This window comes from Phalacrocorax aristotelis, chromosome 6 (assembly GCF_949628215.1).
Source record: "Phalacrocorax aristotelis chromosome 6, bGulAri2.1, whole genome shotgun sequence".
In the NCBI taxonomy this organism is placed as follows: domain Eukaryota; kingdom Metazoa; phylum Chordata; class Aves; order Suliformes; family Phalacrocoracidae; genus Phalacrocorax; species Phalacrocorax aristotelis.
Window position 1 is genome coordinate 58,321,606 of NC_134281.1, and position 13,476 is coordinate 58,335,081.

General features: G+C 38.8%; 1 protein-coding gene across 4 annotated transcripts in view; it reads left to right on the top strand.

The window, feature by feature from the left end:
* Positions 1 to 13,010, top strand: part of FNBP1L (formin binding protein 1 like) — a 58,638-nt gene extending 45,628 nt beyond the window's left edge. For 2 of the 4 annotated variants that reach the window (XM_075098149.1, XM_075098151.1), the window contains exons 10-14: positions 7,266 to 7,375; positions 7,771 to 7,903; positions 8,379 to 8,473; positions 8,976 to 9,124; positions 9,511 to 13,010. In XM_075098149.1, the coding sequence (XP_074954250.1) occupies positions 7,266 to 7,375; positions 7,771 to 7,903; positions 8,379 to 8,473; positions 8,976 to 9,124; positions 9,511 to 9,689 (666 nt within the window). In that variant the 3' untranslated portion in view covers positions 9,690 to 13,010. Of the gene's footprint in view, positions 1 to 1,970; positions 2,130 to 5,299; positions 5,315 to 7,265; positions 7,376 to 7,770; positions 7,904 to 8,378; positions 8,474 to 8,975; positions 9,125 to 9,510 lie in introns of all 4 variants that reach the window. The other 2 variants (XM_075098152.1, XM_075098150.1) reach the window with 2 other exon arrangements.
* The last annotated feature ends 466 nt before the right edge of the window (positions 13,011 to 13,476 follow it).

Sequence of the window (13,476 nt, forward strand, 5' to 3'; positions counted from 1 at the left end):
CTTTTAAACATCACGTTTTGTAGATGCTTACATATGGGAGTGTTGTATAGATTTTTATTACAGCTGCTGCTAATTTTGAAAACTTCTCAGGTTTGTCTGAAAACCTTAAAATCCATAGTACCTCATTGGTGAAACATACTGTTGAAGCTCCATACAGGCAGATGTCCCAGAAGAAACAATGCAATTAAATAGGTAAAAATATTCCTATGCTCAAGAAAAAAATGAAAGCAGAGAAATTACTCCCTTCCTGTATTACCATATGAGCTTCAATTAACACTTTCTGTGCCAGATGCCTTCATGGATCAGCAAACAAGATTATCAATGCATGCGTTAGCTATGTAAATGCTAATGAGGCATATACATATTTAAATTTTATGCTAGGTCTTTATTTAGTATTGGAGCATATCAGTGAGTCATTTTAATGATTCCCACAAATTCTAAGAGGTTATTTTAATGCCCCAAGTCAGCTTCTGCCATTTATTATAGGAAACTATTAGAGCTTGTTAGTGGTAGGATTTATTTTCCATTTGACAGTATTCCAGGAAAGCAGATCTTTACAGAAAGAAAGGATGTAGCTGATTCTTTATTCCCTCCTTGGTGTATTATGTAACTACAGCTGCGTGTTGAAATGAAAACTGATTGTTTACTTTTCATGCAGTATAATTAATGATTGATAATAGTTTAAATGCATTAATGCATTAGCATATTTCTTGTACTTGGCTGCAGAGGTGGGTGAGATTCAGCCTGTTCTGAAATGAGATCATGATTACTGGTTTGACGACAGGACATCTTTATGAGAATTTTGGAGAGGGAAGCTATGAAAATCTGCATTGGTTTTCAATCCGGACCTTTGTAGTTCTAAGAAATTTCTTAGTACAATGACAGCTGAAGGAAGCTGACAGGGTGTTCCCTACTCTTTCTTCTCCCCAGTTCGTTTGCTTTGTATGTAGCATTCAGAGAGTCAGCCTTACTGTTTCCTGTATGGAATCACAGATATACATACGTGTATACATACTACATGCATCTCTGTTAAGGAGCTGGAGGAAATGGAAGATTATGTCCCTTTTTTTCACCTGTTTTTGGGGAGGATGGAGGGGTGCTCTACAAAACAGCAGCTGGGAGCAAGATACTTACCAGCATATACATATTTAATTCCATATACTATTTACAGGTTTTAAAAGATACACTTCAATTAGCGAATATAAAAATATGCTCACTTATTGTAGCTGGGGCATGGTGGCCTTCATTTAGCTGAAACTATGGCTGGTCTTGACTTCAGATACATATTTACCTCTTTTCTGCCTTTGACAACATCAAAAAGTCTTTTGGAAAGGGAATGAGTTGTGCACCGGAGGAATTAGTACAGAAAAATCGAACTGGGAAAAAGCAGCAGAGGTATGAGAGACAAAAAGTGAGAGAAGCAATTTGAACAGAGCGGAGGAAGAAAGTGAAGGAAGTTCTTGTGATGATATTAAGAATTCCACGCAGCCATTGTGTCAGCCCAGCTTGGCTATAGAGATTGAGTATACTTCTTGTTTTAGTCATTCTCTGTAGATGTGCCTAGTATTTCTAGTTGAGCTCGCCTGGTAGGGTACATCAAAACGTAGGAAGGAGCAGCGAGCAGGAACGCACGAGCTTCTGGAATGGCTGTTACTGAAGTTGGGAAAAGCAGAGCTTCCTCTTTTAGGAAAAGAGACAGGCAGCTTCAGGATCTTGTTAGGACCTTGTGGAAATGTTGAGTCTAAACCTTTTTTGGAAATTCCTTCATTCTCTGCATCAACCTGTACCTCTAAAGATGAATTCATGGTCGAAACCTTTTAAAACCAAGACAGTTATAGCATAAATGTGTCTGGAACGTTACAAGCTGTTTCTGCGTTGGATGGAAATTTAATTTTTGTGAGACAGAATTTTCATTTTAAAATTACTTTGAACATTTGGCTTATTTATTGCTTTCTTTATTTCCACATTAGCCACAATCCCCACCCCTAACCCCTACTAGTTTATACACATCCAGTACTCCTAATGGGTCCCAGTATCCCATATTCTCCATTGAACCAGTGCATTATTGCATGAGTGACATAAAAACAGGGAAGCCCAGAATTCCTTCTTTCAGAAGCCTCAAACGAGGGGTAAGTTCGATAACAAGTTGAAATGCATGATGGGCTATGACCAGTGTGTTTGTGACGTGGCTTTTCTAATGCTCTTCACCCTCATTATAAGGCTTCCTTTTGTTAAAAGTAACACTTCAGCTATAAGGTCACTGATAGGGATCTTTGCTTCATATTACATGGAAGTTACGAACAGGTTAACAATAAAATAAAATAGAAATGCTCTTTATCGCATTCCAGATACTTGTGCCTACAAGAAAGGTGTTATAAAGAGGGTGCTCAGCATGTGTTTGATGCCTTTCTCCATTGTTGTTCACATTCACAAATGTTTTCCTGCCATCATGTAACATATTTTTGCAGTAATTTATCATTGGGTATAGAGTCACCACAAAAAAACCCAACCCTGATAGATCAGATGTCTCATTTGCTGACTTTTAATTGAAATAATAGTAGTTGATTACGAGACACTGACCTAAGAAGTGAGAAATTTAATTTCTTTTGTACATCAGATGCTATATGGTGCTTGCAGATTTTGGAATACTGCTTTTTGAAACATTACCATTTTAATGCATTTTCTGATTAATAAATTGTTCTTGTTTGTCCAAGGTCCTTTTGGGTAAAATTATTGAAAAATTAATACCAAATGCCACCTTCTGAGATTTTTCAATTAATTTACTAATTTATAGTGGCATATCCTGCAAATAGAATTTGTCTGGAAGACAACAAAAGGGAAACGTTAAGTGGTTTCCTAGCAACATTTATAGTACTAGTGATAAATGTACTGGTGCTTTCCTGTGATGTCAGTGAAACATAGGCTGCCCAGTTTATGTACGTTTTATGATATTTATTGATCCATATAATGAGATAATTGGATGCTTTTGATTATATATAATTCATGATTTTCTGATATTTGAAAAACAATATTGATGGGCTGTCTTCATGTGCATCAAGAATGGTTGGCATAATGTGGCGATCAAAGCACAACAATGTTATGCTGCTGTAAAGTTAGGATTTAGAGGCTCCCTTGCTGTCGTTCTGAAATGTAATGAGTTACACTTAAAACTTACGCTATTTATGTCATGTTGTGGCATCTTATTTCAGGCACCCAGATATCTTGGAGATAGGATTTTTTAGAAAATTCTTGTGGGCCTCTAAGTATTTATGGAGGACAGTTTCTCCTTTCCCTTCTGAGTCACGTATATCATAATTTGTTCTGGTCACAAAGATGATGTTCCTTCTTTAATGTTCCGTGAGGAAGTAATTGGATAAGATAGTTGAAGTGGCACATGTCTTGATTATACCTCCTTTTTGTTGATCACTGAATGTGCTGATTCCTGGCTCACAAATCAACATCTTGTAATATCAGTAGTTCTAGAACCTCTTACCGAAGCAAAAGATCATCTCCTAAAAACTACAGAATGCCAATGGAAAACCATATTTTTATTTAATATTTTATCCTTAAAATTCATTGTCCATGTTGTAAAAGTGAATGAATTTAATATAGACTAGTATTCCATAAAATGAGCAAGGATCACTAGTGTCCTAAAGCCTGAATTAACTCCAGTATCCCACAATACTTGAGGATGAACATTTTAAGTTTTATATGTTTTGAAATTCCTTGCAAGCATTTTGACATCACGTTATCACATGTTGAGTGCTTTTTCAACTTAAATGTCTACTGTAGTTCTAATAGATTTTATTTAATTGATCAGTGTTACCTTTATAATATATCTTGATTCAGTGCTTAATAGTTGCTAGTACGTGATGCTGTTTTCCACAGTTTTGTCCCTGGAAAATGATGTCCAAGTGATATTGACATGCAGAACTACCAAGTGGTATTTAATTGGCTTCTGCTTCTACCGAGATTTAGCCACGAGTTGGCAGGTATAGGACAGTAAGCACACCGGTTATCTTGTTTAACACGTACAAGATTTCACTCCAGGCACTGGAGGTCACAAAAGCAGACTGCCCTCGTTCTGTGCGTCATGCGTTAGGTTCTCCTACTGTGATGTGTAGCGAAAGCAGCAAACAGCACCTGTAAAATAGGCTATTGAAAAAAAAGTCTTTAAGTGTAAGAAGGTGTAACTTGCTTTATTATTATCCTTTGAAATGTTCACATTTCCAGATAGTGTTAGTGCTTATGAGAGGTCTTTGCTCGATGCCACTTGATACATAAATAGATAAATCAGCAGCAGCGATGCGTAAGCCTTGCTTGTGTTTTCTGGGAAGACTCTTTGTAAAGGGAACAAGAAGTTTATTCTATAGCCGTTTTACAGCTTTGGACTTTGTCGAGGTTTCTACCAAAGCATCATTTGTTAAGGTGCTTTACTTTCCTCATTGCTAGAAATTCTGATTTTGTGTGTGTGCCCCAGTCGACAGCCCTAACAGTCGCTGATGGTCATTAAGTGAGGTCGGGGATATGTATCTTCTAAGTTGCTTGGTGCTTCTCCGAAAGGGTTACCCAAAGTCCTGAAGGCATGGTAGATCTTCAAAATGCTGTGAATGTTAAACCCAAGATACAGCAGCTGGCATCCCACATTTTATTTGCTTCCTCTAAGGCTAAAGTTTTTACTCTTTAAAGGTCTTTATTTATATCTGGATGACAGCCTTTCTAGGATTGCAGTAATGGCCCCAGTGCTGTTTTCAGAAAGTAAAATTACTAGCTTCTAAACTTGAAAAAGATCTTTGCTTATTGTAGTTCTACTATGATAATGAAGTAAATACATTGTAAAAATTACATTTGCAAAAGTGATGGTAGTGGATTGTTAGCTATAATTAACAAATTATTTCTGTATGGCTGACCAGTCCTTCATCATCATCAAATTCTGCTATTTTGTGCAGTGTTGGCTGTGTGTTTGTTTCTTCTACAGTAGAAGTTCTTTAGCATATTACTCAAAACATTAAAACTCTAAAGTAGTTTAATGAAGTTCTGTATTAGAATTTCATAGGTTCAACTACCCATTATCACCTAGTAATTTTTAAATCCGTAATTCTTAAAGCAGAAGTGCATTTCTGATTATTGTATCGTGCTGTTCTTGTGCTCATAGTAAAATGTATTTTTTTAAGAAGCTAAAGTTTTAATCCTTAAGTAGTATTTTAAAGATACCTTTTTAGGCATTAATCACTTTCATAACTGGTCGTTGCATGTGAATAATTTCCCGTTTCTTTCTGTTTTCAAATGAACTGTGCAGTGGTCGGTGAAGATGGTAAGCCCGTGTGCTGATCTGTCCGCTGTACTTCTGCTGTACTTCTGCTAAGATAGCATGAAAGTAATCTTTGGAAGTGTTTCCATATCATAACTGCTTTAAGTCAGGTGCTGAAATACATCTTCAGATTTTCCACTCATGTACACAGTCTTCTTAATCATCCATGCTTAAGGTCAGATAATTAGACTTGTGATCTGGCTGCAACTAAATCTGTGATTTTGGAATTTTAGGGTTGACCAGTATTCACAAGCTGGTCATGATGGAAATGCTCGGTGGTTTCTCTTTGTCAGGAAAACTGTTAAAGCAGTGTAAAATAGGTATATGAAAAGAGGACAAAACTTGTGTAAAGGAGAAATACTGAATACTGCAAAATTCACTCCTTTGAATTTAACCAAAAATCAGCGGGGGAGATGATCCTTTAAGCTTGGGAGTATTAGGAAGCTGTTACGTTAAATGAAAACCAGACCTTCATCAATATGGTTGTTTTGCAGACTAAATCAGTAAAAATTCACTAAAAGACCTCTGTTCTTCTGATCATTGCAGTAGGATATCCTGGTTTTAACTGGCCTGTAAGGAAGAACGATACAGAGGATGTGATTGTCTTTTTGTTTCTTTGTAGTGTGTAAAAACACCTGAAAGGACTTAATTTTTTTTTCCTCTAGAAAGAAACGCTTCTGCTTTATTTTGGAAACCTCATATCTTAATTTCCCTCCTTTTATGGTGTCTCGTATTCCCTTAAAAAGCAGTGAGATTATGGTTTTACAAGTGCAAAAGAACCAAGAAGTTGAGGGGCGAGAAGACCTTAAGAGGAGGTATTAGAAACTTGGCACCTGAGCCTAAGGCTGCTTGTGCCAAAATCTCGACAGTCGAGTTTCTTCTTGACAGAAGAAATGCTGTCCAGTTGGGTTTGCCTCCGTGGAGGGTCACTGTAATGGCAAGTGGGTTTCTTGTGCTAAAACCAACTTTCTTGGGCAACTAGGGCACAAATAACTAACTCAACTTTCTGTTACTAAGATGGGCACCATATTTCCTTCTTAACACTGTTGGTGTCTGTCACCCGGGAGGGAAGAGTTTTCACAACAAACTCACAAGATACACAAAAATCTCTTCCCATCCTTTTCACACCCTGTTTATAATCTTAGCACAAGTTTGCAGTCAAACCTTTGCAGGTTTGGGCTCGTAAGAGCAGTGATCTTCACTTTGGTTTGGGTTTTTGTTTTTTATATTTGGAAAGTAGGAGGTTTTTTTCCCCTCCCTGAAACATTACCTTTTTTATAATGAAGCAGGAGACTTGGAATATTTGAGTAAGTTTTGATTCAGATTAACAAATTTAAGTCAAGATTTATGAAGGCTTTTTCTGTGCTCTATGAACTAATTTTACTCGAGGTAAAATGAATCAAAACTTTCTAAGTTCTAATACGTTTTCTAGCAAGATTACTGAACTTTCGGAAGAGAATAGTACTCTGGAATGACGATCCAAAATACAGTATTTTCCTTTTGATAGCATCTAAATTGACACACTACGCACACTCCGGAGGGAAAAAAAAAAAACCCCACAAATTATTGGCATATTATTATTGACACATCTTAGATTTTTGTTCTGACGGAAATTACTCTGTAGTAATTAACTCTAAATCTGCTTTAAGTGCAGTGGATGTAAGAGGGAGGTACATGCCTCAGCTTTTCAGAAAAATAATTAAGTCTACAAATTTTGAATTGCATCCATGAGCCAACTGTTACAGAAGGCAGAAAGAGCCTTGAATGACTTGGCTACGATCTGGCAGCAAGAACGTGCATTTATTCTGTTGCGGTCTTTTATAGAGCTGTGTGTCAAGTAGAGTTTTTAAGAAGCTCCATCCTGCTTCCAGTGAGCACTGTCCGTCTGTGGGTATGTCAGTTCAGCTGTCCAGATCCGTGTGTCGTACTTGTTTAACAGCATTTCTACTTGCAGGGCCCAGCACTAGAAGACTTCAGCCATCTCCCTCCAGAACAACGGCGCAAGAAACTACAACAGAGAATTGATGAACTCAACAGAGAACTACAGAAGGAAACAGACCAAAAGTGAGTGCACCTTTCGGAGTTTTGTCAGGGTTCTCTCTCTCTCTCCTGTTTCTTTTGAAGTCCTCTACTACCTAAGCCAACAGCACTCAAAGCCAGGAGGGAATATGCTGGTCCAGGCTATTGAGTGTTGAGACTGGATAGAGAAGAGTTGACAGCTGGAGTACTTGTGTGCTTGTGCACGACGCAAGCAAGGAAGGCGAAGCGCTGAGATGACAGAATGGCAAAAGGACTCAAGCGTGATGTGGGGAGCAGGAGTTCCTCGTGTCTGTGCTTAGTGTCTAGTCACGGGTCAGGATCTCACACGTTATTTTACAAATACACAAAACACTATTTTAATGAATCAGTACCATCCTATATAATCTTTAAAATTCTTGTCTGGTTTTGTACATTTTTAGAGATGCTCTCAACAAGATGAAGGATGTTTATGAAAAAAACCCCCAGATGGGTGACCCAGGCAGTTTGCAACCAAAATTAACTGAGACTATGAACAACATGGACCGTCTTCGGATGGAAATACACAAGAACGAGGTTAGACTCTAAAACCACTGGTATCGTGGTGGTAATGAGTGGTAAAATTGTAGTTTGCCTTATGGGTTATAAATATAGCGCCCAGGAAAATGATTTAAGACAGTACTTGATAAAATTTTTTTGTGGGTTACTCTATTTTCAAGTACGTTCATCTAGCTAGAATAAGGATGTGCATTATTAAAGATGTAAACTGTTGAGAAGAATTTCTTACTAATCACTTACTCTGAAATGCATATCTGATTAAGGATTATTTTTTCCCTTAAGACCAGCATGGAGCTTAGGCTAAGCATGAGGGATAGCTTCACGCTTCGTGTGGAGTAATTAGGAGGCTTCACGAGTGAGTGCAGTCTCTGTGGCTGGGTACTGACAAGGAAGCTGCATACAGTCAAGTGCTTTTGTTAAACGGTATTGGCTGATTTAGAATGAAGTTTTCTTTGACACGAGTATCTGTCTTTGTTTTTTTTTCCCCCCAAAGGCCTGGCTCTCCGAAGTTGAAGGTAAAGTAGCAGCCAGAAGCGACAGGCGGCACAGCAGTGATATCAACCACCTTGTAACACAGGGCAGAGAGAGGTCACTATTCTGTCTCTACTGCTTTTATACCTTATGCTCGAATCGGTACATCTCTTTCATAGGTAACACTAGGTGATGGTTGTTACTTACCCTCCGGAAGTTTATGTCCTGCTAAAGGAGAATCTCACTGGTTCTGAATTCCAGAGGTCACTTCATGTCATTATGGTAACATAAAAAAATAGCGAGTCTAATCCAGACATGCGCGCATTAAATAGCAGCGCCTTTCAAAGCTGCCTTACTCACCGCGTAAGGCTCACCAGTTTTCCATGTTCTGTAGAGACAGGTATGTCAAACTTACGTTTGGTTTTGTAGCGGAATTCAGTCCAAGCCTTTGTTAGATTAGCGTTTTCAGAAAATCATCTCCAGCAGTACATTTAAAACCTGCCAAGAGGCATTCCCAGAGCGATAGCCGCGGTCTGCCCTTGCTGTGACGCGCCTAGGTTCTGAGTTCTAGAGCTAAGAACTCTTTCAGAGTCCTCACGCTCCAATCGTTGCATTATAGCCCTGAAGGGAGTTACACGGACGATGCCAATCAGGAAGTTCGAGGGCCACCACAGCAACATGCGCATCCAAATGAGTTTGACGATGAGTTTGAAGATGATGATCCATTACCAGCTATAGGACATTGCAAGGCAATATATCCATTTGACGGTAAGGTTAACGACCGGCACTGCAATTCCTTGACTATAAGGCATGGATGGTTGGTTTTAGAGAAGACAGGTAAAATTATTTAAAGCAAATGAACTGTATGAGCAACTAGTTGCTTATAAGATCAGTGGAAATATTTTATAAATCAGTTTAATTCATGAGCAGTACTTTTGTGCTGTTCTAAGATAAATATTAGCACAGCTACTGGCAAATATTCAGCTTTACAGATTGGACTAGGTTTTTGTCTGTAAGCCTGTTTGACCATATGTTCTCATGCACAGATTTTTTGTTCTTCCTGTTTATATATAATCTGGAAACTATGCCCTGGGAAAAAGATGACTTGAAATTCTGTCTGAATACTGAGACTTCTTTGCCTCTTGTTTTCCCAGGTCATAATGAAGGCACTCTGGCAATGAAAGAAGGGGAGATTTTGTACATTATTGAGGAGGACAAAGGAGACGGGTGGACAAGAGCTCGAAGACATAATGGAGAGGAAGGCTATGTGCCAACATCATATATAGATGTAACGCTAGAGAAAAACAGCAAAGGTGCAGTAACCTATATCTAACAGTAAACTGACAGCTTTCAGTTGTACATTCCCCAGGAAAATAGTGGAAAAATAGTAAGTTACACAGGTTCATGGAAAGCAAGAGAACATCAGAAGCCAGCAGAGTGGTCTGTGGTTCGCAACGTGAGATGGCTCTGTAGGCCTTTTTTCCAGAGACGACCACTTTAAATTATGCCTCTTACACTGGTCTGTAGTTTTGGCCCGATGTCTCCTGCTTTAACTGATCTAGTGTTCCTGCTTTACAAAGCACTAAATCCAATTGAGCTATTAAACTCAAAAAAGACCAGGATTCCTGCTTTTTCTATATAGAATACTTTGTTTTTAAAGAGAACTGAAAAATTAGTCTTAAAGATCTCCAAGATTTACTGTTCCCGCTTTTATGACTTAAACTATATGCTTAAAGCAGAGGGTTTTTCCTCTAATAACTAACTGAACTCAGTTACTGAAAGATATTAATTTCCTTCCTTAGCAAATACTTGGCAGCTTTCGCTTCTTAAACAGGAAAATGTTTTCTGATTCTGAAAGCTCAACAAAAATACTCAGGAAAAAACATTATGATTAAGAAGGACAGAAAGTCCACTGACCTGCCTCTCTCCTTCCTTTTCAGTACTCCTAATGTAGAATGTTGTGTGTGGGACACAACTTTGTTGTTTTAACTCTAGAAACCATGAACAAACAAAAAAAGAGACCACATGTAATGCTTGATGTCTTACTGAACCCACTCTCTGCTCCTGAAAAGGGAATGATTTTACATTCTTAGATCTGTGCCTGTAAGCTGTCTTTTAATTGCATCATGTTTAGTTTGAAATCAAGGTCTTAAATGTACAGTAATTCCCCTCACTGTTAAATGGCTGAGGATTGCAAATGGCATTGTACTGCTTGATTCCTAGGGGGGAAAAAAGCTAATGTAAAAGCTGTGGCTCGTATTTCTGATGAGAGTTTGTGGAATTACGTACAAGGCTAATGTCAAGCCACTGAGAATGGCCTGTTAGAACTGAGCACTCTCCTCTGTCTTCTAAAGGCCTTCAGTAACTTTGTTCTTTTCTTTTTCCTCTTGGACTGCAGGTTCCTGAAGCGGGTTTCTGAGAAAATGGGCGAGATCTTGAAGGAGGTTACATGCAGCTGCTGGGGGGTGGGTGGGCGGGGGGTTACTAGACTGGGAGGCCCAAGGGGAAAAGCTAGTTGCATGAATGCATGCAGACATACATTTAGTCACTAACATCTTAGCATCTCCATACATAGGTAAGGATGTATTACAAATTCTTCAGTTTGTGCAGGAAAATAGAGTTCCATGACCCAGAGCCAAAAGGCTACTGCTCCTAGAATTGCTTTCTTTCCGTTGTCCCAGACGCACAAACTGTATTTCAGTTTGTGCTGTGTTTCGGTCATCTCAGTCATTCTCTTTTCCAACTCGTTTTAACCGGCAGTTGTTTAGAACCACGTGTCGGTTATCAGTCTGCCTGTGCCACCTCCATGCTCGCCCTTAACCTTCTCCTGCATGCCTAGGACAGTCAGGCATATCTGCGTAACACTTTGCCATCATTGCTTGTCTTTATTTTGTAACAAAATCATTTTGTTTAAATACCTTCAGCACTAGAGTTTCATCCCAGTATCCATGTATGCTGCTATAACTATACCACTGCAACCATCATTACATTCCAGTTCTTGGCATAACTGATAAGAGACCATAATGTATTTGTGTTGATTTGGGGAATAACACGGCTCAGCTCTAGCCTACAATGCAATCAAGAGAAACTCCTCGAACTGTGGTCCATCTTCAGCACTTCAGTAACCTGTTGTCAGCACTGGAAACCCGCAACACCACCAGAGAGATTCACCACTGCAAGCTAATGACTGTTTTTGGAAGTCAACCACTTGCCATTCAAATGCTGCCTTAAACTAGAGTGCCTAAATCTGTTGTTTGCCAACACCACCACAGTATCCCACAAAGGGCTTTGTGTCTCAGCTCTTCTCACAGTGCTGCAGCCGCTGAGGTAGCCACGGTAGGTGTTTTCTAGAGCTCTACTTTACTGGATACATGGTGCATCATGAATTTTTATACATTGAAACGCGTATCTCTTCATTTAATATTTTTTTTTAAATATTTTTATGGAAACTGTCTTTTAGTTTTTGACGATGAGGTTCCAATTTTAATTACTGCAGTGCTAGTCCATTTCCAGGTGATGCGTCATTGTATGGACCAGTTGAAATTTGAGTGATACTTCGTAATGATCTATGTGCACTTTTACTTGTAAACAATTGAAATTTGGATATGTTTATACGTGTAAATATAGTTGTCTGCAGTGCCCCTATTGCTTATGTTGTCTTGCCTCCCATTTGTGGTTCTATTAATAAGTACATCATATCTGATTTAGTAGGGTGATAAGAATTTAGACTAGCGATCTTGAGGGGAGGGATACTTGTGTCAAAGCAAGCTTGTCAACCCAGCCACCTGCTGTTCGGGGAAGTGAAATAATTATCAAAACATCCTGTTTTTCTGGGGTCTGAAGCAATATTTGGATGCAGCAACGCTGGATTCTTCTTAATTTCAGTGTTATTAGGAACTGTACTACCAGTAAAACTGCATTTGAGTGACTTGTGTAGAGGTTTATTCCTTTTGTTATGTATACCACTATTACACAGCTCAACCTAGTGTATTATGGGGGCTATTAAACTCTAAAGTTTAGATTTTTGGAGCTTGTATACAGGGTTATTTATATAATAATGTGACATTACTCAATACTGACAAAACTACTTAGGTAGTTTTTGGGGTTTGGGTTTTTTTGGGGGGGTTTGTTGGGGTTTTCTGTTTGGGTTTTGGTGGTTCTGTTTTTTGGTTTGGGTTTTGGTTTTTTTTTTTAATCTAGTGCTTTTTTATTTTAAAGTTAGAGGAAAGGAGGAAATGTGATCTGTGTATCTTCTGGTAAAGGGCCTGTGGTTTGCCTGGCTAAGAGCCTTGCAGGTCAGTAATAACACTTCCTGGTAAAGGACTAAGTGTTCTTTTCACGCTACTGTTTGTTTTTTCTAAAACCAGGATTTGCTTCCTTTGGAGGCAGGTTGCTTTCACGAGGGATAGTGCAACTTGGATGAGGGTTATTAAACATAGGAAAAAAACATTTGTACTTGCACAGCTAGTTATAAATCACTTATTCTAAAATCCTGAACGTGGGTTGTCTTAAAGAATCTTACACTTTCCAGTAATTTTTAATCCATTTTTGTGCACATGTTGATTTCCTAAATGTTAAATGCTTTGTTTAAAAATAGTGTTCTCTGTTGAGAATATTTTCATGGAATAAAAAAATCTTTTCATGGTCTAAGTAATCAGCTTCCCCCTTTGTCTTCTGTTCAGATTGACAGGGAGCCTTTCAGCATGAGGCCTGTAACGTCTGGTTACAGTGGTGGAACCTCTGCTGTGATTGTAGACGGGGGGTACAGATAACAGCGGGCTGGTGTTAGCTTTGTTGTGAGCCTGCTCTCCTCAAATGCCTTCAGATGCTGTTGGTAACATCTCACTCCAGAAACAGGCCTCCTGACAGCGAGCACAGGCGGCTCTAACCATTCTTGCTTAAATATTTATCCAACTGCTGAGGATAATGCTTACACACCAATTCGGTAAGCAACAAAGTGGAATTTGATGCTAAAGCACTCTTATATAAACACCGTGCATACCGATTTCCTCTAGGAAGTGCTGACTGCTTATGCTTTGCCTTCAACTCGGGGGAAAAAAGGCCCAACCGCTACTTACCAAAGTGACTCACCTCAGTAAGTGAAGCAAGTTTAACACATA